This window comes from Prinia subflava, chromosome 21, assembly GCF_021018805.1.
Source record: "Prinia subflava isolate CZ2003 ecotype Zambia chromosome 21, Cam_Psub_1.2, whole genome shotgun sequence".
In the NCBI taxonomy this organism is placed as follows: Eukaryota; Metazoa; Chordata; class Aves; order Passeriformes; family Cisticolidae; genus Prinia; species Prinia subflava.
The window spans coordinates 7,615,797-7,641,297 of NC_086267.1; the positions used below are offsets into that span (position 1 = coordinate 7,615,797).

The following is a 25,501-nucleotide window of genomic DNA, read 5'->3' on the forward strand; positions in this document are numbered from 1 at the left end:
AAGTCTGGACACATTATTTTATCTTTCCATTCCCTTACTTCCTTGTCTATGGAATGGGAGGGATGTTACCTCTATCAACGTTCCTGTTTCCCTGTTTCAGGCTGTCAGGTTGATGAGCAGAAGGGGAACCCTTCTTACAGAGAAATGCTGAACATGACCTTTAGGTCGGAGGAGACCAGAGCACCTGCGTTTCATTCTCTTGGGCAGAGGGAGAGAAGCTGAGCTGCTGGATGAGGGATCTTTGTATCTGCCCAAGGTTAAGACTGCCAGATCCCCGAAGCCAGGCAGAGGCACCCTCCCCCCAGGCCGAGCTCCCCACCCCAAATCACTGTTTAAAGATTCCAGGCTAAGTAAACATCCCTTTTCATTTTCTTCGTCTAAATAGAAATGTTTTGATTTCACATCAATCTAAGGAAGCCATTTATAACCTGAGCCTGTCACACGGACTTTTCATCTCTGCCCGGGACAAACTCTTCCCACAAGCTCTATTTACACTGAGCACTTCCTTTGAAAACAATGCCACTGAGAGTTTACTCCTCTTTCCCCCTCTCCACACCCTTCGAGGAGACACAGGCTTTTCCCCCTTTGTACCCATCGTAGCATCTTGATGGCAATCCTCCCTTGGAAGGAAAGGTACAGCTTGCTGCAACCAGGGCTGGCAGAGAGGTGGACATGGCTCACTTTGCCATTTCACTGCCTTGTCAGCCCAGGCTGCTGCCCCTGCTTCACCCCTGCCCCGGCTCTCCGTGTGCTGCCAGCACCTCAGACCCTGGCTCTCTCGCTCCATGCAGCCCCTGAAACAGCACTGTCTCACCCATGAACTCCACAGTGGGGTTCTGCAAAGCTGGGCACTGCCTCCCCCGAGGGAGAAAAAATGGGCTGTGAGGGACACACAGTGTGCAGGAACAAAAGGAGCTGCAGCCTGGACAGAAACAGGCCATCCCAGCCAAGGCAAACTGCTACAAAGATAAGTCCAGCTTTGCAGAGAGAGGAGGAGAGAACCCAAGCCTGGCTTTAGCTTGAGGTTAATGCAAACACACCCTGGCAGAGGGGAGGAAGGGTCCTAGCTGGGAAAAAAGGACGTATGGGAGCTGGATGAACCAGCTGGTACGGGTGGAGGGTAACAGCAGGAGCTTACTGCTGTGGGAAGAGCCAGGGTGCAGGGCAGACCCCTGCCCCTGGGGCAGGACGGCCTGATCTGGGGGGAGAGGTTTGCTGGCTGGGGAGGGACAGAGTTGTCACTTCAGAGGGCCGGGTACGTCGAACAGATGGAGCTTTCATATTCCTATTGAAGAGTTTTAAGCCCAGCTGAGCAGCTCTGTTCAGGAGGGAGGTCCCAGTGCCAGCTTTCCAGGAGCTGCAAGCTCTCATTCGATTAATTATTAACAGCATTATTTGGGGCGGGGAGGGAGAAGAAAGGAGGGCTGACATGCATGCACAGGCCTTTTCTTTTTTAACCACTGTGGTGCAAACTTGATTGGAGAGACTCCAGTCTGCCCAGTAGTCCCAAACAGGGAGGGTAGCACTGCTCACTGAGGTGGGAGGTGAGGATGCTGCACACTGGAGCCTCTTCACACTTGAGCTGCAATCCCTAGAATGGAGCCAAACCTTCACAGCAGAAGGCCACTGGAGCATTGGGAACATGCTTCTCAGGAGCAATGCCCTGGCACTGCCTGGCCACATGCATGGGAGGAGGCAGGGAAGGCAGCCAAATGCACAGCCCCTACCAGAAAACATTCTTCCTCCAGCATGAAGACCTGTGTATTTTCCCAGGCAGGGCCAAGGCAAAGGCAGAACATCCCAGGCATGGCCCACAATGTCTGAGAGTGGATTTAGTGTGTATTCTCCCCTCTTCAGTTTATCAATAAAACATTTTATTGCTTTTAGCCCAGGAAATGACCTTGGATTAGTGGATGCTGTCTGTTCTGGCTGACCTTGGGGAGTTCACAAAGGCTCTTTAACAACCTCCTCTGCCCTGGAAGCATGGATCCCGCCTGTGCGTGTCTGCAAGGAGCTGGGGAAAGCCCTCAGTGCAAGAGTCAGACGTGACAAGCTCCAGCTCAGCACTGGGCAGGCAGGAGAAGGAGAATCAAAGACGTGGGAGGAGAAATGAAGTGAGCAGCCAGGGTGTCCTTACCCAAGAGCTGCCAGCTTCACTCCCTGTTTTCCCACAGCCATGAGGGCTCTCCCCACACACCCCTCATCCACAAACCGGGGAGGAAAGGCTGGGGAATCTGCTCTGGTCCTCACAGCCCCAGCGCCTGCCAGAACACAGTCTGCCTGCAATCCTCACCGCTTGACTTTCACCTGCCCACCACATTGGCATTTACAGACAAGGGGCTACTTTTCTCCCTGTTTGCAGCTCCTAGAGCCTGGTTCAGCCCTGGCCCAAGGGGACAGAGAGCAGTGCCAGCTCCCTTCAGCAAGTCCATCTGGTTCCGTTTGCTCAGCCTTCTCAGCTGCAGAGTTCAGCTGTAATTTCCTGGTGCCAGTGCGGGGCAGTGCACAGAAACTGGCACTCGGCAGTGAGCGACAGGACACCCTGAGAGCCGGGGGAAGCCATGGGCTCTGGAGATCCTGGTGCCCTGCACTGGGGCTGCCAGCCAGCTGGGCTGCTCCTGTTTCTCACCTGGCCATTTGGCTGCTCCTGTACTGCTGATAGGGTTTCTCTGGTAGAAGAGCTTACGAACACAGAGAGCCCCTCCTCTACCCAAGCAGAAAACAGTCATAGCATCTCTCAGCAGTGTGTATTTTCTGTGCAGGACTGTACTTCTGAAGGGAGGGAATGGGACAGGAGAAACCAAGAGAAATTTTCCTCCTCAGGGGAACAGACACTACAAGTTCTGAAGGGTGGTGAGTGCTGAGCTGTAAGTCAGGGCCAGGTCTCTGCATGTCACAGGACACAGACAGCCCACCCCCTTACACCACCCCTTTGCTTGCTCTCCCCTGTTAACACAAGAGCCTCCCTTTTTAGCCATGTCCTTTCCAGTGTCCCCTGGTACTGGACACAGAAGGTCCCCATCCTCTCCTGCAAACATCTCAACCCTTCCATGCCTCCTGGCATTGCAGACGGGCCAGCAGGACCCCCTCCACAGTGCCTGCTCCCAGCCCCCAGGTGCCCATCTCCTCCAGTCGCATCCTCCTGAAGAGCAAGCCCTAAAGTGTTAACGGCGATTGGTGAAATGGCACAGCAGATTGCTACAATAAATAATTTACTGATATTTATAAATATTCAAATCAGCAAGCTTCAGAAATTGAAAGGGGGGGGACTCAGTTGACGGGGAGGAGGGATGTTTAGGGAGGAGAGGGGGGGTCTGACATTAATTCCTAAGCTCTCCAAATTCACTCGAGAACTGTTTCTCATTTCAAACAAATATTAAATCTTTTGGTGTCAAGCCTCCAAAAAAAAATATCAAAGAGAAAGTCACCACCCCTTTGGTGGCCTATGTCTTGTCTGGCACGACTCTGGGTGCCCTGGGTGGCCCTGTCCTCTCCAATAGCCACTTACTGGGGGAACGATGGCAGCCTGCACTGGCCAGGTGCCTGGGTGCGAGCATGAGCTCGCACACCCCCACCTGTAATGCAGCCCTCCACAGCACCAACCACCACCCAAGAGAGGAATTCCCATTGCCATTAACTACAAGATCTTGCCTTCATCTTCCAGGATGTTTTCTAAATCCAGTGGGAAGAAAGGGCTGAATGTTGGTGCAATGAAGATGGAATCAGGACTCCCGACTCCACTTGGGAGCACAGCTTTGTGATAAAAACAGAACAGGAGGTCAGGCCTCCTGACTTTCACTCCTTGCCTCTGGAATGGAATTTGCTTTTGGTGATTCAAACTAGGGATTAAGAGCCAGAAATGCTTGCTTCCAGCCTCGTTTCCAACCACAGTGTAACCATCAGTCTCCTCTGCTTTCTGTGCCTTAGTTTCCCCATGCAGAGGAGGGGGAATGAAGACAATTACCCACCAGTGAGCCTTACCCAGTGCTTTGGGGTTTCTGTACCAGCACTCTGTGTCACTGTGCTGGATTGTTAGAGAGTCTTTTCCACCTCTGAACATCCTACTGACCCCTTAGATGGCCAAGGGAGATGATCCCATGTTTTCCCCTGGACCACCCCACTGGTAACACAAGGCTCCAGCATGGGGTGAACTTCCCCTAGATGAATAATGGCTTTTCTAATGCACGGGCAGGCTGTCAGCTTCCCTACTCCCAGTGTTTTATGGGTTTAACTGAACGGCTCTGAACTCCCTAGTAAGAAATAAAGTTATCCCTCAGCGTCCCTTCTAAACATTTCACTCAGTGCAAACGGTGTTTAAGAAAAATGAGGACATATTTCTTCTTAAGGATGCAGTATCCCCCTTCAGAGGCCTAATTTATGCCATATATCACTGGCCAGGGAGAGAAAGGCAATGCAGACCTCACACTAGGAGTGAGCTGGCCCTAGCACAGCCGCTCCTGCTGCAATGGGCTGCAACTCACAGAGTCCTCCAGAGTCCGCAGATTCCCTGCTGAAGAGCCGAGCTGGCTGACAGGCAGCAGAGCAGGATGGACACCTTCAAATGCTCAGCACTGCGCTGCCTCCCTGCAAGCACCTCCTCACCTGCCCTGCTGCAGCCCAGCCCAAGTCAGCACCCCTGTCCCCTCGACGGCTGAACCGTGACAGCCTCCCCCGGCCCCTCTGCCTCACCCCACCTCTGACACTCCTTTCTCACCTCCCACTGACCTGCTCCACCGGCTCTTCACAAGCATTTGGCACAGCTGGTGGGGAAAGTGGTTCAACTTTGAGCAAGGATAGGACTAATCTTTCTTCACAGCTCTTGAGTAATGCACGTCTGAACCTTTTCCTAGGCAGATCTCAAAAATTACACTAAGTGTGCTTTGATCTTGCCTACCCCCAGTTTCCTCACTGGGGGAGCCACTAAGGGTCTGCTTCGCACCCGAGTGCCAAGGCAAAGCTCATCTTTGCCCTTCCCTTTGCCTTGCTCTGCACTCATGTGCCCTGGAACCTCCACAGGACAAGAAAAGAATGCCTTTCTGCACACAAGTAACACAGGAAGCTTCTACAATTAACAAAAGGAGCCAAGTGTAACGAAGAGGGGAAAAAAGTGGGGAACAAAGTCAGGAATTCTGATTCTGCTCCCCACTCTGCCACTGTTCCTTCTTTTTGTGCAAAGGACATCATGCAGGCTCCCCTTCATGGATCACCCATTGGGAAAGGATTTCTTGCCCAGCTTAATGAGCCCAGTGCCTTTGCAATTTTAGGTACTATTGCAAATCGAACAACAGCAGAGGAAAAGCATTGAGAGGGGGCAGATTGAAGCTCAAAAGTCCCTTGTGTCCTGCAGCAAACTTCCTAGTTCATTTGTCAATGCAGAATCTTTGATGACACATTTCAGCTGTTTCCTTCCTATGAAAGCCTGCCCTCAGTGCTCCAACCCAATGCAGTGTGCAGGTTCTTGGGCTCCCCAGGCTGAGCAGTGGCTCTCTGGGAACCTTCTGTCCTCACCATCTTACTTTCAGATAACATAAAGCCAAGAAGATCAGCTTTTCTGATCCAGTTCCTCTTCCTTATTTATTTGTTATTAATTTCTTAGTCTGGTTAAAAGGCTTACTATCCAGAGGAGCATAAGTAGCCTCACTCAGCCTAAGTAACTCTGTAAATCAAGCAGAACTGCTAACATCTACATCACAATCCTGCCATCTATCTCCCCACAGGTTGCGAAGAAAATCAAGGGGAAAACGATGTGAAAGGGAGAGTGAGCTCATCACCCTCAGGTCCCTGAAGGCTCCCTGTGGCCCTTAGAAAACTCCCTGTGAAGCTAGACGTGTTGTCAGGGCAGCTAAATGCAAACACAGTCCCTAACTTCGCCTCTCCATTGCACAGAAGCACGGTTGGAATGCTGTTCCAGGAGGATACAGTGGATGCAGAGAGGGAGGGAAGAGGTGGTGGAAGCAGAGGGCTGGGAAAGCCTCTGGAGAAAAACCTGCTGCCTCATGTAGGAGCCAGCTCCCAAGGAATGAAGACGACGCCAAGACATGAGCCTCTTGGAAACACAGCACAGACCCCTCTCTAAAGGCTGAAGGAGTCAAGGCAAGGGGCACAGGGAAACCTGGAGGTGAGATCAAGAGGGAACCAGACTTGGCAGCAAATACCTGACACTGGGGAAACAAAAAAAGAGCAGGGAGAGACAACAGATCCCTTAAAGGATAGAATCAGAAGGGAATTGCTCAAAGTTTCATCAGTCCCTCTTGGTGACTGTCTTTAGATTTTACAGAGAACCCAAAGCCACCATGACCCAAGTCAGTGGACAGCAGCTCCCTGGTGTCAGGCTGCGCTCATCCTTAAATGAGGGCAGGGGTTAAGTGAGCCAACTCCTAAAATAGGGTCCCTCTGACCCTTTGGTAGTTGGTCGGCAGTTTATGAGCAATTTGCAACCCCTTTCAGCACCATTAAGCTCAGATCCAACAAAGAATGCAGACTGCTAATTAACTGCAGTGGGAAGTCGGGAGTTAAATAGGAGTTGGGAGCTTGAACGCTTGCTGCACCACTATGAAATGCAGGGCCAGAGAAAGTTCATTATTGTGGTCTTTCAAGGTCCTGCAAAGTAAATCAGTGTATCAGCCTGCAGGAGGTGAGTGAAACCTCAGCAAGGGCTACATACAAAGAGCAAACCAGAGTATCTCAGCATTCCAGCTGATGTTATGTCCTCTCCACAGCCCCTGGCTGCTGCCTCAGCTGGATGTGAGCAGGTAACTGCTCTGGGTGGGGTGTGCAAAGGGGGCACTCAGTGCCCTTAGAGGTTTCTGTGATCCCCAAGATCACAGAATGGTGCAGAACTCTTTTATGAATTCAGAGCAGGTACCCATTACACACAGCACTAGGAGCTCAAGGGCTCTTGAATCCCTGAAGATGTCCGCGAACTGCAAATATTGTGCAGTGTGGTTAGGAGAAATGCTTCCATCCTGTTGGAAGGAATGATCAGGCCAGAAGAGAATGAGCTCTGGTGTGAAAGCAGTAGGTCATGCCTGAGTTGTTAACTCAGCAGTCCTGTCAGAGCGGCATGGGAGAGCAACCCCATGGCTGGACCATGTGGGCACTCACTCCATGCCTCCCAGGGCTCACACCACTCTAATTCCGTGTCTTGCCTTTTGTTGCTCTTCCTTCTGGTCATTAGGGCTCATCTTCTTATCTCCTATGTCCTCGTGAGCCCATCCATGTGCCTGTGCTATCACTGACTGCAAACACCCATCTGTGGAAATGCACACATGCATAGAAACGTGGTCGTGCAGGTACACCATCACATGCAGAGGCACACATGACCCTGCACATAAACACACACAACTGTATGCGCGTGCTAATGCACACCAGCCTGTGTAGCTGTGACTGTACAGGTGTCACACCTGCACATACATATATGTACGTACAGACACGGCACCTGCACCCTGCTCACACCTGGCCCTGCTCAGCCCCCGCACATGCAGCCAGCACCCCACAGAACCCACCAGTGCCCACAGAGAGCCCACGAGCAGCCACACCTGCAGCCACCACAGGCAGCCGCCGGTGTGAGCAGAGCACCCGCGTGCACTCACACCACGCACACGCTCAGCATGAGCCGGGCGCATGCCAGACGCAGTCTGCTCTGCAGTCTGGAGTGAGAAGACAGTGCACTCCCAGCTGGACCCTGCAGCCAGACTTAGGGCAGGGACAGACACACTCCCCATCCCGCCAAAGAGCCCCTCTGTAGTGCCATTAGCACCTCACATCTTAGGGCAAACAGAGCACCGGGGAATGTCTCACTGGAGCTGATGTCCCAGCAGAGTGTGTGTACCGAGCAGGGGATCTCTCCCTCTCCCTCTCTCTCCCTCTCTCTCTTCCACTCGCATCTTTTCATGAACTCTATTTCTCTTTCCTTTCTGAAAACAACTGAGCTGTAAATACTGTTTAACCTTCTTCCCCCCTTCCCCCTCCCCTCCGCACTATAAAAACACAAATATGCCATAACTCAGCTGGCTCAGCCGCCGCGCCTCCAACATGCCCTGCTCCAGGCCTCTCAGGAAGGTCATAACAAACGACTTTCCGATTCAGTGCTCCTGAAATAATTTTGTGTATTAAAACCTGAATCTGCACTTTCTGGACCGAAAGCCTCTCTTAATTATGGCAAGCGTCCTTGGGATGGACAGTGATCCTTCACTACAGCACTGCTAACCAACCGGAGAGGCAGTGGCTCTGGCTCCCCACCACCACCTCCTCCCACTGCCCCCTCCCACCACCACCCAACCCACAGCCCCCCTTGCTCCCTCGCCCCCCCGCCTTCCCTTTGCCCAATCTGTTTTCAAAGTGTGTCTGTCCTTTATTAAATTGTTTTCTTTTCCACATTATCAGTTGCCATGGAGACCTCATCTCTCGGATTATTTGAATTTCATTATATCTATTGATTTGGGAGCATTTCATCTTTTTTATTGTTTTTCTGTCAATTTTCAAAACGAATAACCATCTAATTTGCGTCAGTGCTGATTATGTTTGTCCCTCAATAGAGGTCGGCAGCTGCGTCGGGGAAACAAATCAATGGGAAACCATCATAAACCTCCCCAGTACAATCTCCAGGATATGTGGGTGACATTCCACGCCTGTGAGAAACACTCATCATATCCAAACTTCTTTCTTTCTTTTCTTTTTTCTTCTTCTCTTCTTTTTTTTTCTTTTCCCCCTCACAGATAGCTCTGCTGGTCAGTGGCAGGTACCATTTAAAATCATATTTATTTTACTCACAGACATGTACAATTTTGGGCACATCACATTTTCAGATGGGGAAGGGAAAAGGGTAAGAGAAGTGGGAAGGAATATTTTTTTTTGTACAAAAGAATGGAAGAAAAGAATGATGATGGAAAGAAAAAGAGGAAAAGTAGATGGGGATTGCAAATTGCTTACTATGTTTTTTTTTTAAATAATTTATGCAATTTTAAGCATTTATGTATAAATTTTTTAATAAGCCACCCTGGAGCAAAATAGCCATTAACATCCCAACGTCCTTCTGTCCAATGGGCTCTTGTGCAAGATCAATTTCCGAGAGTACTTTCCTTTTTTTTTTACGACATGATAAAATGCTTTTAAAGCAACTTACACAAATATGGAAATTTTTTTCCCCTCCTCTTTTTTCCTCTTTCTCTCTCTCTCTCTCTCTTTTTTTTTCTTTTTTTTTTTTTTTTTTTTGTTGTTTTGGTTTTGGGTTTTTTTGTTTTGTTTTGTTTTGTTTTTTTGTTTTTTGTTTTTTTTTTCTTAACAGCCTCACTTATTCACCAGGGAGAGCAAGTGAGTGAGAGTGTGTGTGTACTGGGGAGGGCAGTTGGCAGAAGGATAGACCCAGCCCTAACTGGAATGGACCTGCCTGTCCTTCTAACAAGGGCATAAACTTTCATTAGCGATGCACACAGTCAAAGGCAATTTAGGGAAACGCGCTGTACAGAAAAGGAAACCTCAGCGTTTTTACTCGGTGGCTCCTTGGCTCCGTCCAGGGGGCTCTATCCTTGAGCTCTGCTTGCGCTCTCCAACCAAAGTGACCCCCCTGGCTACGGGGGAGGCAGGAGGGAGCCAGAAAGAGGCTGGGGCTGCTCTGGGGGATGCGTGTACCTGGCCATGCCAGCAGCCTGCGCGCCCCAAGCTGGGCCAGGGAAGACAGTCAATATTAACGTCTTGCTGGAACACACTGGTTCTGCAAGAGGCTCAGAGGTATCTGTTGCTCTGCCCACTGCAGAGCTTCATCCTCCAAGGGGCTAGTCCTCCCCAAAGGTCTCTATTTTGGGTTTCTGCACACTGACAAGGAGCTTGCAGCCTCCTGAAGCCCTTTTGGGGCATTAGTTACAAGCCGGCTCTGCCCAGACCAGACAGATGTGTCGCTGCTGCTCCTGTTTCCACAGGCTATACAGACTAGTTATTTTTGCAGCTGGGACGTTTTTGGCCTCACACAGGAACCTGGAAAATGCCATTCGTAAAGGGACGGCTCCTGCCACTGGCCCCAGGAGCAGGCACAGCTCTGCAGAGGACAGATACAAGCACACGGCTGGAAGAAGAACATCCCAACATGAGGGGCTTGGTGGGGTCTGAAAATCATGACCATGTGTTGGAAATGAAATAAAACTATCTCTCCAGCTAGCATTCTCTTTGCCCTTTGGCCAAGAAGAGGTTGAAGTTTATGCACCCTAAGCCAGCTATACATTACACATGCCCAAACGTGGGAATCCCTGTGCATGTCCCTAATATTTGCTCCAATATGAAGCCCTGACAGTGGTTTTCATACAAGAACAGATTTCTTTACCTTTTTGTATGACATACATCCAGAGATAATATAGACCTACAAATTAATCCTTCTGACAGCAGGTCTGAGCATTACTGGTACCTTTCACAGACCCCTGCACTCTCGCAGCCCTGTGCAGATCCAGTGCAGGCTCAGCTCTTGCAGTGCTGGCTGGCACAGAGCTGGGCATACACCTGCCCCATCTGCCATGTTTGTGGGTATTTGAACTAAAGCAGAGGGAAAGAAAAAAAATTCCGGGGGCAGCCAATGCTCAGCTGGAAAAACACAAAGTGCCGAGAACAGCAAACCCAATCAATAACAATCACAACCCCAGCAGCGGGTGAGGAAAGCATGAACTGTTTTGGCCTGCTCCCTGCATGCTCACCCACTTGGGAAAACACACACTCCCCTTCCAGAGGCCCATGACTCCATCCCCTCCCATTCTTCTCACCCTCACCAAAAAGCTTTATGGAATGCAAGTCCCCCATGCTCCTGTTCTGGCCAGAAGCTTAGCAAAGAGGAGAGAGGGGACCTGCACAGATGAACTGAACTCCTGGGAATAAGCTGGCACCTGAGGAAGGTGCTTTCTCCCAGCGAAGTCTTCTTACACCCCACACCCTCCTAACCTCTCTTCCCCTCCTGAGTTTTGCCCTTTGTGCCCCCCTTCCCATCCCAGCTGCTGGCCTTGGCCTGAGGGTGCTCTTCTCCCATCTTCTTTCCTCAAGTTCCCAGCACCATTTCATCCTTCTCCTTCCTAGCATCTTCTGCCAAAGCTCTTGTGCCCCAGTCTGCACCCCCATACCCTCTTTACGCCTCTCTAGGCTTATTCCCTGGGGGCCCAACAGCCAGGTCTGGCAGAAAAAGCTGGGCTTTCCAGAGGACCAGCCCTGCCAGGGACTGGTGACCAGCCTGGAGAGGGGGAACATAGAATTCTGTCAGGGAAAACATGAGAGCTGGTTTCACATCACTCCTCACTCAGACTGTACAGATTTGGGGGATTTCACTGTAGCAGCAGAGGTCAGGAGGAGTTGAAGGTTTTCAGACCATATATATCACTCTATATGGTCTTGTCTATAGTGAGTGCTAAATATAGCCAAGCCAAACCTGGAGGTGACTTCAGTGCTGTGGTGCGGGGACAGCAGCCACTGCACAGTCACTCTTCACCTCAAAGCAATGCAGATGTCAGAAGTCACAGTCCAAAATCAAGGATGCCTGTGAATTCTCCATCCTCCCACTACCAAGAGTGTCAGCCAGGCTCTCTCTCTCTCTCAGGTCTCCATGATTTCTCATTTTGAGGAGTCAAAATGAAACATCATCTTCTTGTTTCAAAGTCCATTTTTTTCGGGGAATGTTGGATGCTTCTACATATGACATGCCAGCAACTGTGTCAGCACAGCTACTTAAAAACTTAACCAGTGGAAGAAGCTCTGAATAGAAGGGGAAAGTCTCTTGTGTGGGTCAGAATAATTAGACTGAGCTCAAATTGGCTTCAGGCATCTGCTGCTGTGTCTGAGCAAAATCAAGCCATGCTGCTTCCATCAGCACCTCTCCACTGTTGGCCTCACCCTGCAGAACTGAAGGGATAACATACTGCCTTGTATAGGGCATCTCTGGGAACAAGACTTGCCTCAACTGAAGCCATAAAGCCTCCTTATCCAGATATCATTAAAGCCAAGAGAAAAGAGGCCAGACAATGAGATTGAGATGAGCCATTTCCCCAACAAACCTGCTTCCCTTTTTCATTCGCTCTTTTCTTTTTTTCCCCTTTAACTGTCATTAAAATAACAAGTTTCTGTTACAGTCTAAACATTCCCACATTGTATAAAGGGTTATGTTACACTAGAGTCACCGCCGGGCCCAGTGTTTGCACAAAAACCTCACTGCAGGTCCCCCCTCCTGACGAAGTGACTTATTAAAGTTTAAACAGTAATTAACAGAACAATAAAAATAAAGGGATGTTTGGGGAGTCGTAGTGCACACAGGGTTTTTGGCAGTGCCAGCACTTTTCAGTGCCCTGCGCTGGCAGAAAAAACGGCTGCAAAACCAGTGGGAGAGATCGTGTGCTGGAGGGCAGGAAGAGGCTGCAGCAAGGCCAAGGTACGATCCCAGCCCCAGCACGAGGGTGTAGGGAGCAGCAGGATGCAAGGAAAGGGTTTGGGGGACTGGGGAAAGGATGCCAAAGGGTCACCTGGCAGAAGGCTGATCAGACTGAGTGGTCACCACTAGCCCTGCCCTCTGTGTGCATATCAGACAGCATCAAGAACTTCCACTGCCTGTTTTCTCATTCTGCTGAGATGGCCTGGACAAGCCCGGAAAATCTGCATTTGGGGAATCATGTCTCAGAAGCCAGAGCTGGGTTTTGGGGAAGTGGCTCCTTTATTTTAAAAGAGTAGTAGAAAGAGCAACCACAGAACAAACTCCTGAGAAAAATCTTGCAAATAGAGAGACCTTCTACAGGGGACTCCAAGACCAGGCCCCTTGCCCGGGAACTTTAAAAACAGACAGAAGACGTCTTGTAGAGACTGATCCTGCCCTGGCCCTGTGTAGGTGTGAGCTGCAGATCCAACAGCATGGTATAAGTTCTGGGGTCATTCCCTCCTGAAATGCAGCCAGAGCCAGCATCACAGGGTCAATCCCTAGAGCCTTGCCAGAGCCAGAACTTTCCCAACCCATGAGAAGTTGGCTAATCAGAGCTCCGTTTACAGGAGAAAACCTGCTTTTCCTCTGTTTTGTTCCCATTCCCAGTAGCTTGGCTTGCCCAGGATGAGCTCTAGAGAATGTGGGTAGAGTTTAAGCTTAGGTTGTCAGCCCTCCCTATTACCCAACATTCAGCAACTCAGAAAGATCACATTTGAAGATATTTTTGGTGCCTATTGTAGCTATTCTCAAATGTTTGCCTCAGTAGCTCACAGTGCTAGCTGGCTCCAGCCCTGATGTGTGACTCAGTACATACAGCATTGTGCAGTCCCATGTTTGCTAAATCTCTTCCAGTACAACTGCTCAGTTTGCAAATAAAAAGACAGCTCCATGAGGGTGTATCTTCTGTGCAGAGGGAACGCCGGGAGTGCTGCCTTGAGCCTCTCCCTAATCTATGACTCGGTTCCTGGTCTGTCTGGGGAGCAGCGTGGATCTGACCTGACCTGGGGACTGCCCCACTGCTATGAGGACACACATGGAGGCATCCATCAGTCATCCATACCAGCTTCTCCCAGTCAGCCCACAGCCTCCCTTCCCTCTGCTGGGGTGCAGGAGCAGGGAACCTCAGGAGACGTCCCCAGAAGTCTCAGTATCGCACCAGTACAGGTCACCCAAGGGAGGACACTGGGACCCAGCATGCCCACTCACACTTCTTGGAGGATAACTCCCTTTGTGAGGTGGGCTTGGCAGTGCCAGGTTAATGGTTGGATCTGATGACCTTAAAGGTTTTTTTCTGACCTAAACAATTCTGTGATGTTGTGAATTCACCCCAGGCTTCCAAAGTGCTGGTTTATTAAGCCATGAGGAAGCCTGCATCAGCCATGACAGCCCTGCAAATGAGTGCCAGGGTGGAGGGCTGGCATATCAGGGTCCAGAATTAATGAAACCAAAACCTTTTCAACCTTGGTGATTCTATTACATTTGGGTGTAAATTGATAAATTTGCCTGGAGCTCCAGGGAGGACATGAAATGGAAGCAAGGGGAAAGGGGGAGGCTGAGTTGAAGACAGACACACTGACACCCTTTTACGTTGCACCTGTGTTTTGAGTGGGCCCTAGCAGTTGAGCTGAGTGACACACAGCTCTCCACGCCTCTCTTGCTGCCTTGTCCCATTCAGCACCCCCCTCCCTGCTCAGGATGTCTTCACAGTAGCCTTCCTGAATCCCCGTGGGGTCCTTGGGTCCCACTGCCAGGAAATAAATGGGATGTGGCAGATACATCTCCATTCACAGCCTTGTTTGGCCAGCAACACTATGTCCTCTTATCACCAAACTTCTACTGCAACATATTTTTTTTTCTCTGTGGCTTTTCTCTCTCACAGGGAAATTAGGTGCCACTGGCTTGTTCAGACTTGCCCTAGAGACAGTTTCCAAAGTAAGCCCCTGAATCTACTCCAAGTTAGGCAGGGCAGCTTCTGCCTGAAACCCCTGATCAGCTGAGCTGCTGGCTCTGGGTTTTTTTCTTCTTTTTGCTGCCTCAAGCAAGCTGGATGCACAGGAACAGCAGCCAGGATTCAGCACTGGTGCAGGATGTTGTCAGGGTTGGCAGTTCACAGGAAAGGCAGGTACAGGTGTCTGTATTCCTGACTCACCCCTGAGGTCTCTCTGCACATTCCCATTCTCGGAACCGATGTTAGCTGAGCTGCCAGTCTCTTTCTGGAGGAGTCTCCTCCCCACAGACTGAGGATGGGCAGCTGATCTCCAGACACTCAGCCTGCTGCCTCAGTTCTTCCTGACTTGCTAGGCTTGATCCCTCTCTGACTGATCTTACGCTCATGTCACTCTGCTTGGCTCAGGAGAATCATTTCCCAGCTGACACCACATCAGTGACAGAAGGGAGCTTATGCCTTTTCACTGCCACTCATACTAAACTGAGAGAAAAAGAAACGCCACCCAAATCTGAACTTTTCATCCCATTCCCAGCTGGGTAACTGTGGGATGTTTCTCAGCTCCTGGCTGTGCTGGAGACAAGGGTCTCCAGACTCATTTGCAGTGAGAGTGGCAGTGCTTGAGAGGGGAGAGGTGTTGAACAAGTAAAGCAGGTGCAAATAAAACAACAGAAGGTGCCCCCAGGTCAGCACTCACGTGCATTTTCCTCGGCCATGTCTGAGGAGACTTGGAGTCAGAACAAAGCACAGCTTTGCATGGGGGTCTCAAACATGTTCACAATGCAGAAAGACTGTCCTGTGCACTTCCTTTTCCAACACGTCGTTCAGGATGTCTCTACAGCAATGCCAGTAACTGCCTGTAGGGAATGTTATGTTAGAAGATTATCTAATGCACTCTCAATCATCTGGTCTTGTAATCTACAGTGGGAAATCAGAGCAGCCAGCACAGTATGACCCTTCCTCCAGACACCACTGAGTTCAGATACCATTATCAGTGGTAGCCTGATCCATGCCCCAGAACTTAAGCTCTCTTTTGGTTAACAGGCCATGAAATTATTTAGACTATTCTTCATTTTGCATTCCGTTATATTTGTAATTAACACAGAAGATCAGCAGTGCCACATTCTGTATGTTGCCGAATACAGGGGAGACAGAAGCACTTCGTCTTAACCTAACTGTCCTGTTAGGTTTAGGGGAAGCCAACTCTTCAGAGCAGACCTGTCCCACAAGGAAAGGATTGCTTATTGTCAGAGACCTTAACCCACATATGTCCGCAATATGATACGGGAACTAGCGCCCTAAAATCTGGTCTTACCTCCTTTTTTCAGAAGGGACTTTTAAACAAAAGCAGTCTGCCAGCACACTCAGTGTTCAGCACCATCTTCAATCAGGGAAGCCTAATTATACCCATTATACTGATGAGGAAGCACTGGCACAAAGCTATGCACTCACACGGCTACGGATACAAAGCAAATCAGTGGAAAAGCTGGAATCAAACCCAAGAATCATGGTGATGAGCTTATCACCCACCTCAGCACAGTCCCATGCAGCTGGTCATGACCAGTCCTACCCATGTCCTGAAGGTTACAGAGCTGGTGTGGAGCCCTCCACACACCTGCTTAACAACTAGAAGTTTCAGTCCCTGTGCTGAGATGGTTTGGGGTGCTCTGGGACAGTCAGGGACTGGTCACATCAGCTGGCCCACAAGGACCAGTCAACTCACCTCCCTGTATGAGAGACAGACTGGTGGGCTGCAGATACCCAACAGCCAGAACAACAGGTCTGAGCTACTAAGAGACCCTGTGACCACAGTGAGCAGGCAGGGGTGAATCATCTGTTCCTTCTGAAGCAGCTTAATCAACTCCCCTGCATGTGGATCCCTGCAGCAGGTCCAGCCTGAGCCCATATTAATGAACACCCGGGACACAGAGCCCAGAGATTTTCCTTGGCACCAGAGTCCAGCACTTGCCCTGCACTCTCCCTGCCAGGTGCTGGGTGCTCTGGTTGAAGAAAGGCTGCAGAATCCCGAGAGTCATTACATAAACAATACAGTAGGATCATGGGCTGTAATTGTAAAAGCGCCAGAGGTCTTGGCACTGGAGTCTGCCTCAGCAAAGGCCTCTATATGGAAACCCAAACAAAACAAACAAAAGCCCAAACTCTCTTGGCACTTAATGAATAATAATAAACAGTAAATAATAACCCTTAGAGCCAACCTGGCAAGACAGATGTGAGGCACCAGGGCAGCTCTGAGGAAACACTGGTCCTACAGTAGTTACCCTTTTTCCCCAGTTTCCATTACACTGAGCTCAGGTCATCAGGTTCTTGCAGGGTTAAGTCCAGGGGAAGTCTGAGATTTCTGTCAGGAATGTGGGTAGGAATTGCAGCCTTTGTATGTCCCTGGCCTGGGATGTTCACCTGCTACGTGAGCACACACCAACTCATGCCCAGCTCCTTCTTGCTGCAGATCTCTCTTTAAGAGCTAAAGGCAAAAAGAAGCAGATGGAGCTGAGCAAGGGAATCCAGGTAGGTGTGAGTCCAGAGAAGCCTCTCCCCAGCATCATTACATTCTGGACTCAGAGTCCCCCACCTGTTCTGTGCAAGTTGAGCTCCCAGCAGGACACTAGGATAGCTGCTTGGCAGGGACATGGGCTGAAACAAAGGGCCTAATTTAAGTATTTTTATAACTCGTTGCTTGTGACAGTGGGTTTAGCAGTTGCCAGCCATCTGGAATAAAGAATTACAGCCACCTCCTTTAATCCTATATTGCCTAAACCCTAAAGCTGGTTATGGTGCAAGGATGAGGCAGCAGGTTGGGAGGAGATAGTGACTGGAAGGTGGGGGTGGAGAAGGGACCACAGGAAAATGGTCAAACTTACTTCTTTTTCCTGTAAGGTGTTGGGTGGCCCCAGATATGTCAGAAGTATTTTTGCTAAGAATCAAGAGAAGACAGAATGAACGAAAACAGGGGAGAGGGGAGACAAGGAGTCCTCCATGACCACACAGTCGCATGCACCACACACACACGCACACAGAGGCTTACTGGTCTGCGCAGGGCTGTCAGGTAAATTAGATCTGAAAGCTGACAATTTCTGACCATATTTCCTTGATTATTTCAAACAAATGCACACCAGCCGCTGTAAGGAGATTAAAGTGACATAAACGTCCCGAGTGGGAGGAGGGAGGGCAGAGAATTCAGGTCACCCCCATCCGTCCCCCATTTGACAGCCGCTATATCGCTATCCAATCCAATAAAAAAATCCCCCCCTTTTGCTTTAATTAATTTTACAGCTAGCTTGCTTAATTACTTTCAATCAAAATCCTCCTGCCATCGCAAAATTAGAGATGGTTGAGCTCCATTAGCCTAAATTCTTCATTTCCATATAGAAAGAGGCTCCCTCGGCAAAGCCAACAGGGCTCCCTCCTATTCTAGCTGCCATCGGACAGACTGCCTGTCCCTCTGTCTGTCTTCAGTTCCTTGGGAGAAAGAAGGCAGGAAGGATACAGTCCTGTTCCCACCTTGCCCTTACACAGAGCATCTCCTTGAGAGCCCTGGACATGGGAGACCTCTCTGCTCACAGCAAAGACCACAAGAGGTGAGGACAGCCTGCCCTGCTGGCCCCTCTATGGCTGTGCTGGAACGAGTTTTCCGTGGCTGTACGAGGGAGCTGGATGGCCCAGTGCTTCTGCTGTGCTCCCAGCACTGGGGACAGGATCTGGAAGGGACACTGCTCCTACTACAGTTGGTCTGAGCACTGCCACTGTCACCCCACACGTGTGCAGGCATCACTGACTCCAGGTAATCTCAGTGAACACGTGGAAAGCACTTTGAGGGGACACAGGGGTAGATCATCTTATATTTGCCTGCTGTGGGTTTGCTACCTTCCTCTGGAGCATCTGGCACTGTGGGCCACAGACCTGTGACATTCCTGCAGCTGCCACAGGCATCAGTAGCACCTCTCTCCAGCAAACAAATCCTGAACTGTCCCATTTTGGACAATGGAACCTCCTCTGAAGCACAGGGAGTGGCAGCAATAAGCCGCATGCACTGTAGAGGAGACGAGAGGAGACTGGGTGGAGAGACGGATGCAAGAGGAAACCCTGGAAGGAGCTGGACACTCTGGGAGCAGAGGAGAACCAGTTCCTCTCAGGAACTGGAATTACCCAGACCACTGCATGCTTTCCTCCCATTTTCTCCCATCTCCTATGGTCTCTTCCTTTTCCACATACCCAAACTAATTGCAGAGCAATGGTTCTACTGAAATTTTACCTACACTCAGGACTCTCTGCAGGTACTGAGCCCCAGGGACCAGCCAGTGGAGTCCAGCCCCTGCTCCCTCCTCCCAGCACCCGCCCAGGCCTCATGTACATCTAACCTGGAGCTGCAGGAAGGTCACACCAGCAGCCCAGTCTCTGAACTTCCCAACTCTCCAGAAAGCTCATGGGGATTCATGGGCATCAGAAGCTCAACTCCCTCCCACCTCCAGGGAGGGCAGGTCAAACCCTTCTTCTTTAGAGCAAAATGAAGACGAGACAAACAGACCTATTTTGTTTACAAGCTTAAAACTGAATCCAATGGCGCATCTACCTAGGGATTTTAGATTAAATGGTTTAAGAAACTCAAATAGGCTTTTTAATCCGGTCAAATAAAAAGAGCCCCAAAGAAGCAAAGAATTCACCCTGCTGAGCCTCACACCTATGCAGACAGCCAGGCCTGAATGGCTTTCTTGCTCTCTGCCGCTCCTCCCCACCCTGGCATGGGACAGAATGCATTTGCCAAAATCTGGAAGCTTAGGGTACACCCTGTTCAGGACTTGTGACAACTTCACTTTCCCGTGGATGACCCACTTCTATCACACTGTATAACACTTTCTTCAGCCTTTCTGTGTCGTTCTATGCTCATGCTGTTCAGCTGGGCCCTTCCCCTAACACCTGGCAATGTGAGTACAGTGCCGGCCCTGGTTACATCACCAGTGCCAGCCAAAAGCAATCCAAGAGATGATATCAAAACCTCTAATCCCCATTCAACACACACATATATGCATTGTTCTTCATATGAACTACGTTCCTGAATGCTTCACAATAGAAGACAAGGAGCCATGTGCTCTTGAGATGCAGTGGGGACCAGCAGGGTCTGCCAAGGGACACAGCAGCCAGCCAGTCAGCCCAGGTCTGACAGGTAGAGACCAACCCCACACAGACTTGGGGAGCGTGATGAACATCTGGAGCTGAATCCTGACAGAAACCAGGATATAAAGGGACTCTATTCTCTACTGGATAACCACCTCTCCATGACTTCCAGCCTCCAGTATCACGTCTCACCAACTTTCCAACAGAAGTGGTCCCCTCTCCCCCACTGCGGCTGTTTCACTCCGGAAACGTTCTGAACAAGCCTTCCCCTGAACACGCTCTGCAATAAAATTCCCGACTTGTGTCTCGCCTGCTCCAATGCTCCGAGCAGCCAGGACAATAGAACAGAGAGGCCCTAAATCCACCAGACTCACCCTAAATAGCAATGGCCCATAATTTTGCCTGACATTCAGGAGCTTGTTATTCTTTCCTCTCGTCGCCTGGCTGGAGCTGTTCAGACCCATCAGTGTTATTCTATGCATTAAATGGGAAAAAAACCAACTCAACAACAACCCAGAGAGTTTCCAAGCCTGCCCAATGAGGGCTGAAGGGGCAGTGACCATAGCTGAGCTGGCAGTGCGAGAACAGGAGCATTCAATGCCTCAAACCCAGACCCATCCACTCTGCAGAAGAACTGCACGAGTGGATCCTGCAGAGACACCCCAGCAGAAACAAACACCCTTTTCTCTGCTTCCATCTCTACCAAGGAAACTGTAATCTCTCCCAACCCTTCCAGTCTCCCACCTGGTGCCTGGGAAAGCTGCTGCCCACCCCTCCCCACCACCTGGCAGTGGGGAGCTTTAGCCACAACAGTTTGGGGTTTGGGTTTTTTTTTTTTTTCCAGGCTGGCTCCAGCTGATTAAGGACCTGCAACAGGATGTAGGGATTACAGCAAAACCTGGCTGCAGATCAGCTGGGGCACAGAGCCAAAGGAGAGAGGGAGGATTGCCCCCAGCCTGGCTGCCAAACCGGCACTCGTCCTGCTGGGAGGCTGCAAGGGCTGGAGCTCAGCGCTGGAACAAGGCCCCTGCCCTTGCTGGCTCTGCTGGGGAATGGCCTGCAGCCCACACTGACAAACATGCCCACATGAAGGGCAGAGCTGAGAGGACATGGGATCTGTGGCTTACGGGACTCTCTGGAGAGAGGAAAATCCCTATAGCCTTGCTCTTCGTGCTGTCACCTCAGGCCAAACAGAAGTGCAAGAGGGCAGGTGCACCCCTGCCTCCTGACTTGAGCAAGCAGGAGCAGCCTGAGCTGGAGATGCCTCATGATTCCCTGGTATCTCTGCCAGAGTCTGCACCACGTTGAGCTTCTAGTGGGTATCCTGCAGTAAGACACTGCAAAATACTCTTTGCTGAGTTTTTAATCCAGGAAGAAGTGATCAGGGAAAGCAATAATATCAGTTGGCACACGGAGCACAGCAGGATCTTGCTTCTGGGGAAGCATCAAGAGCAGAATTCACTTCAAGGAAATTCTGGGGCTTTTTTTTTCCTTCTGCTAACACTGATCCCTGCCTGGACCAGCAGCAGCAGCAGCAGCAGCTCCCAGCATCTTTCTAAAGTGCCTGTCACTGCAATATCCAACTGCTGATACCCCCTAGGGGACATCCCCCCAAGCTTGGGTTTTCCACATCCCTCTTAGATTGCAGCAAGACGGACAGCAGCAGTGGGAGCAGCCCTCCTGCTCTGACCTGAAGCTCTTAGCCTCAAGTCCTGTTTTAATCAGGTCTGGCAGAGCTGCTGCCTCGCTTCCCAGCCTGCCACCTCAGAGGGATAACTTGCCAGTGCCTTCTCGGAGAGCTCGGTGGAAATGCTTTGCAGAGCTGGAGTATGCCTCTTCTCCATGGCCAAACCCTCTGAGCTTCATGTTGGCACATCTCCCTCTCCTAGTGACCTCCAGGCTCCGTCTGTATAAAAGAGACCATGAAGATGCCAGAACTTGGTCCTCTTTTCCAAGCACTGCCTGGCCAAGACCTGGCAGTAAGAGGGGGAAGCTGTGTGAAACAGCAGCAGGAGGAGGTGGAAATCTGTCTGGCAGCAGTAGCACAGAGACTTCTTATTGCTGCCCACCAGACTCATTGCAGCAGAGAAACTCTGGAGTCAGCTCCTGCAGAGCTGGGGCTGCGGGGGAAAGCAGGAGTTGATATTGCAGGCAGAGACCACTGGGATACCACTGAAAGCTGCTAAATATGACCAGGTTAGCACTTTAGTCTTTAATGGCAGGTCACCATTAATAAACCCAGGGCCCCAGGGTGCAGTACAGAGCCTCCCTCCCCCCTCCCCAAAATACTCATTTCATTAACTTCTCTGTGCACGGTGCTCAGCACCTGCCAGAGGCTGGGCAGCCAGGAGAGTAAGCAAGGGTTAAAGACATCTTATGGCAGAGCTAACTGCTCTTCTGACAGGATGGAGCAAGGCAAGTCTGCACAGCATCCCTCTCCTCCCCAGTGCTCCCCTCGTGTCTCATTCCCCCAGTTCATGCAGGAGACCAGCCCACAGCTTTTGGTCCCACAGAGACAGGGCAGCCTGGGAAAGCTCTGAGTGGGGAAGCACTGACCCAAGCCCATGGCCAAGAGGCTGAGTGCTGCCAAAGGACAGCAGAAACATGGCCCCGAGACCCAGCTCTAGCACCAAGTCCCTCTGGCCTTCAGAAAGTCACTTCCCATCACCGTGCCTTGTTCTCCGCATCTTTGGAAAGATGATGACAGTACTGATAGCCACAGCAGGGAAGGGCAGAGGGGAGTTACTTTGGATCCAGGCAAGGAAAAACACTAGTTGAATACAGAGACTGGGCAAACAATAAAGGCCAAATACTGCTTTTGGGGAGCCTGGAATGACCCGTGGGATTGCCCCAGTGTACAAAAGGGTGAACTTGGCCATTGCAAAAGGTAAGCGGCAGAGAGGAGTCAGGGGAGCCAGCACGGGTGGGACTACTCTGTCTCCACACGTGCCCCACATTCTCTGCAGCCTCACAGATCCTCCCGCAGAGGCCTCTGGTCCCCGGGCTGCAGCACAGAAGACAGATGACAAGGGGAGCGGCAAGGAGGAGGACGGAGCTTTGCTCCACCTGCTTCCACTGTGACACCGACCACTTCCCAGAGGGATGGTGGGGTGGAAGGAGGAACAAATATATGTTCCAGCTGCCAAAACTCCCATCCTGAGTCTCTATCGATCTGCCCTACTTGGCAACTGAAGCTGCAGCCATTGTCTGTGGTGCTTGATCAATAAGACCTGGGCAGACAGGGCGGGAGAGGCCCTTTTGTGAGAAGGTGGTTCTTTACAGGGAAGTATTTTGAGTTTTAGAATGAGTGTGGAGTCAAGGAAGAGGAAATACTGGGACTGAAGCCGCAGTTTAGTTTGAACTCACTTCAAATACCTTCTGAGCCCTTTACGCTGCAGACCTGGGGAAGTCCTGCCCATAGGAGCTGTCCTAGCCTCTGTCCGCTCTGTCCACCCAGGAAAGAGGCAAGAGCCCACCCTGGGTGCTCTCAGTGCAGAGGTGTCAGCTGTAGTGATGGCCAGTACATCCCTAATGCACAGCACAGGGCCTGTGCCTGGTAATTCTCCAGGAGCTCCCTACAGATCTTCCCCAGGGACCTGGGGAGAGGCAGAGATTCTTCACACAGCACAGTGAGAAGGAATCGCCGTGCCACTCAAAGAGCCTCTGGAGATGCCTCGAGTCCCCAGGAGGCACTTTGTGATGACTTCTGCAGTGTGGCTCTCACCAGGACCAGCAAGGTGGGAAGGTCTTGGCCTTGACAACAGTTGCATGGCTGATTCAGCAGGCTGATGCCCACCCCATTTCCATCCTGCCTAGTGGGAAGCATCATGCCCTGCCTTTCAGCCTCTGCATGAAAGGGACCCCAGCCTGGTAAGACACAGTGAGCCAGGCAGGTCATGGACCAGGGAGCCGATGACTGCCATTGATCCCTTTTATTCTTCTGTGCCTGGAGACCCCTTTCTTATGTTCAGGTCATGGAGCTGGGCCCCAGAGACCAGGTGACCTGCTGGAAGAGATCCCTGCTTTGGTCACTCTGGCATTTTGCTAATTTTCTGCCTATAATGCCACCAGGAGAAGGCAGAAGAGGAGGAAATGTTAGAGAGGGCCAACTCCAGTGGCAGAACTGCCCCATTTCCAAAGCCAAGAACAAGTGGCAGCTCGTCAGCTCCAATTAGAGCTGGCTGCAAGAGGGACGGTGCATTGGATGTCACCTCCAAATGCCCTTTGGATAGATGGAGGGAGGGGGGAGAGAGAATCTGCAGTTGTTCCAACATTTCTTGCTCTGCAGAACAACTGTTGCTGTCCTTTTAGTACAAACCCAGCAACTGTTCCCAAAAGCTCAGCCTCCTCAGCTCCTGTCCTTAAAAAAACCTCACCAGCCAATCTCCAAAATGACGGCTTCTGAGTCAGGGCAAAAATGTTATTAACAAAAACATCACTCAGGGGTGGGACACCTGCTCCCTGACAAGCAACTGGCCTGGCTGCCCATGGTTAGAGTATTACATCAGACCCCAAAAAGAGAAAGGAAAGGGAGGGAGAAGGGGAGAGAGTGGAAAAGAACAGACAGAGGGAGGATGACAGCAGAAGGGAGTAACAAAGACAAAGAAGAGCAGGAGAGGGGAAGCACAGAAAGAAAAGAGCAAGTGCGAGCGTATGTGAGAGACAGAGCAGGAGAGAGCGGGAGCGTGGGGGGGAGCAGGGAAGTGTGCGGGAAGTGGCAGTGTGTGTGCAATAAAGTGTGGGAGTGCATATGTGTGAGAGACTGCGAGCGCGTGCATATGGCACAGACCGGAGCTAAGAGGAGGAAGAGAAGAGTAAGGAAGGGTGAATGATGCCATGAAAAGCAAAAAATCTTGGGAAAGTGTAACAAGAAAATAGGGAGGAAGAGAGAAACAAAAGCTAAAGTGAAGGACATTGAACAAACGAGTCTGGTGAAGCAAGAGAGCAAAGATAAGAGTGGGGAGGGAGGGATGGGAAATGGAGGTGGGGGCACTTGGGATGGGACAGAGCCAGGGTGAGGTTTAGAAAGAGAGAAGAAAGGGAGAAGAGGACAGAAGAGAATAGAGGAATAAAAGAAACAAACGGGGTAAGGGAGAGAAAGATGTCTATTAAAAACCTCAGTGCATAACACAAAATGTCAGGGTTTATAGCTTCATTCTTGGCATTGCTGGTACTGAGAACCCCACACAGAAATGTCACTGCTTGTCATGTTTAATCACCTGCTATTTGTTAACACCTTCGCTGCAAGGAGTCTGCCCCTCACCCCTTGCAGGCTCTCCTTTTGGAGAATAAACTGTGAAAACAAAACTGCCTCTTCCTTGCAGTTCTCACAGGACAGTTTCAGCCGCACCCCAAGCTGGGCAGGGGAGGCCGGCCAGGGCCAGCACTCCAGGCATGGTTGTTGGACTTCCAGATGGATCTTTGGGCACAGGGCAGGGCTTCAGGAGCACACATCAGGAAGCAGAAAAATAGGACAGAGGATGCTCCGCGGAGTGTGGGATGATGCTGGGAGCAGAGGGAGCAAGTGAGTGAGGTGGGCTTGGTGGGACAGTGACTTCAGGGAAGAGTAAGAGACAGGAATGAGAGGCTAAGGCTCAGCTCATAAAATGAAGGTGCACAGGGGCAGGGAGGAGCAGGGTACAGGGCCCTTCTCCTGCTGAAACAACCCCTGTGCTCCCATCCTACTCATGTCCTGTGCTGAACACATATAAATGAAATCCCTGAAATCCATGCAAGTCTAGAATTCTCCAATCTGTTTGCTTGAGCAGCAACTGTCACATAAAAGCAAACATCCAAAGCTATTAAATGTACAGTTACAGTTCCTTGTTCTGGCATCTGCGCTGGTGACTTTGCTCCAGTTCCTCCCAAAGCCATGGACTGATGGTTTTCCTCTGTGTCAGGCACTCGTGCCCCCACTGTCTGCCAGCCACATACTGTCTGTCTGACATCACATTGCACTGCTAGAGAAATTATTTTGAGGTCATCACTAGACA

At 50.7% G+C, this 25,501-nt stretch overlaps 1 protein-coding gene across 7 annotated transcripts in view; it reads right to left on the minus strand.

The window, feature by feature from the left end:
• Positions 1-25,501, minus strand: part of CASZ1 (castor zinc finger 1) — a 197,714-nt gene that overhangs the window by 49,546 nt on the left and 122,667 nt on the right. The window contains exon 2 of one of the 7 annotated variants that reach the window (XM_063417282.1): positions 15,076-15,235. The exons of the other annotated variants lie outside the window; for them this stretch is intronic. Coding sequence (XP_063273352.1) covers positions 15,076-15,094 — 19 coding nt within the window. The 5' untranslated portion in view covers positions 15,095-15,235. The remainder of the gene's footprint in view (positions 1-15,075; positions 15,236-25,501) is intronic. 7 annotated transcript variants of the gene reach the window in all.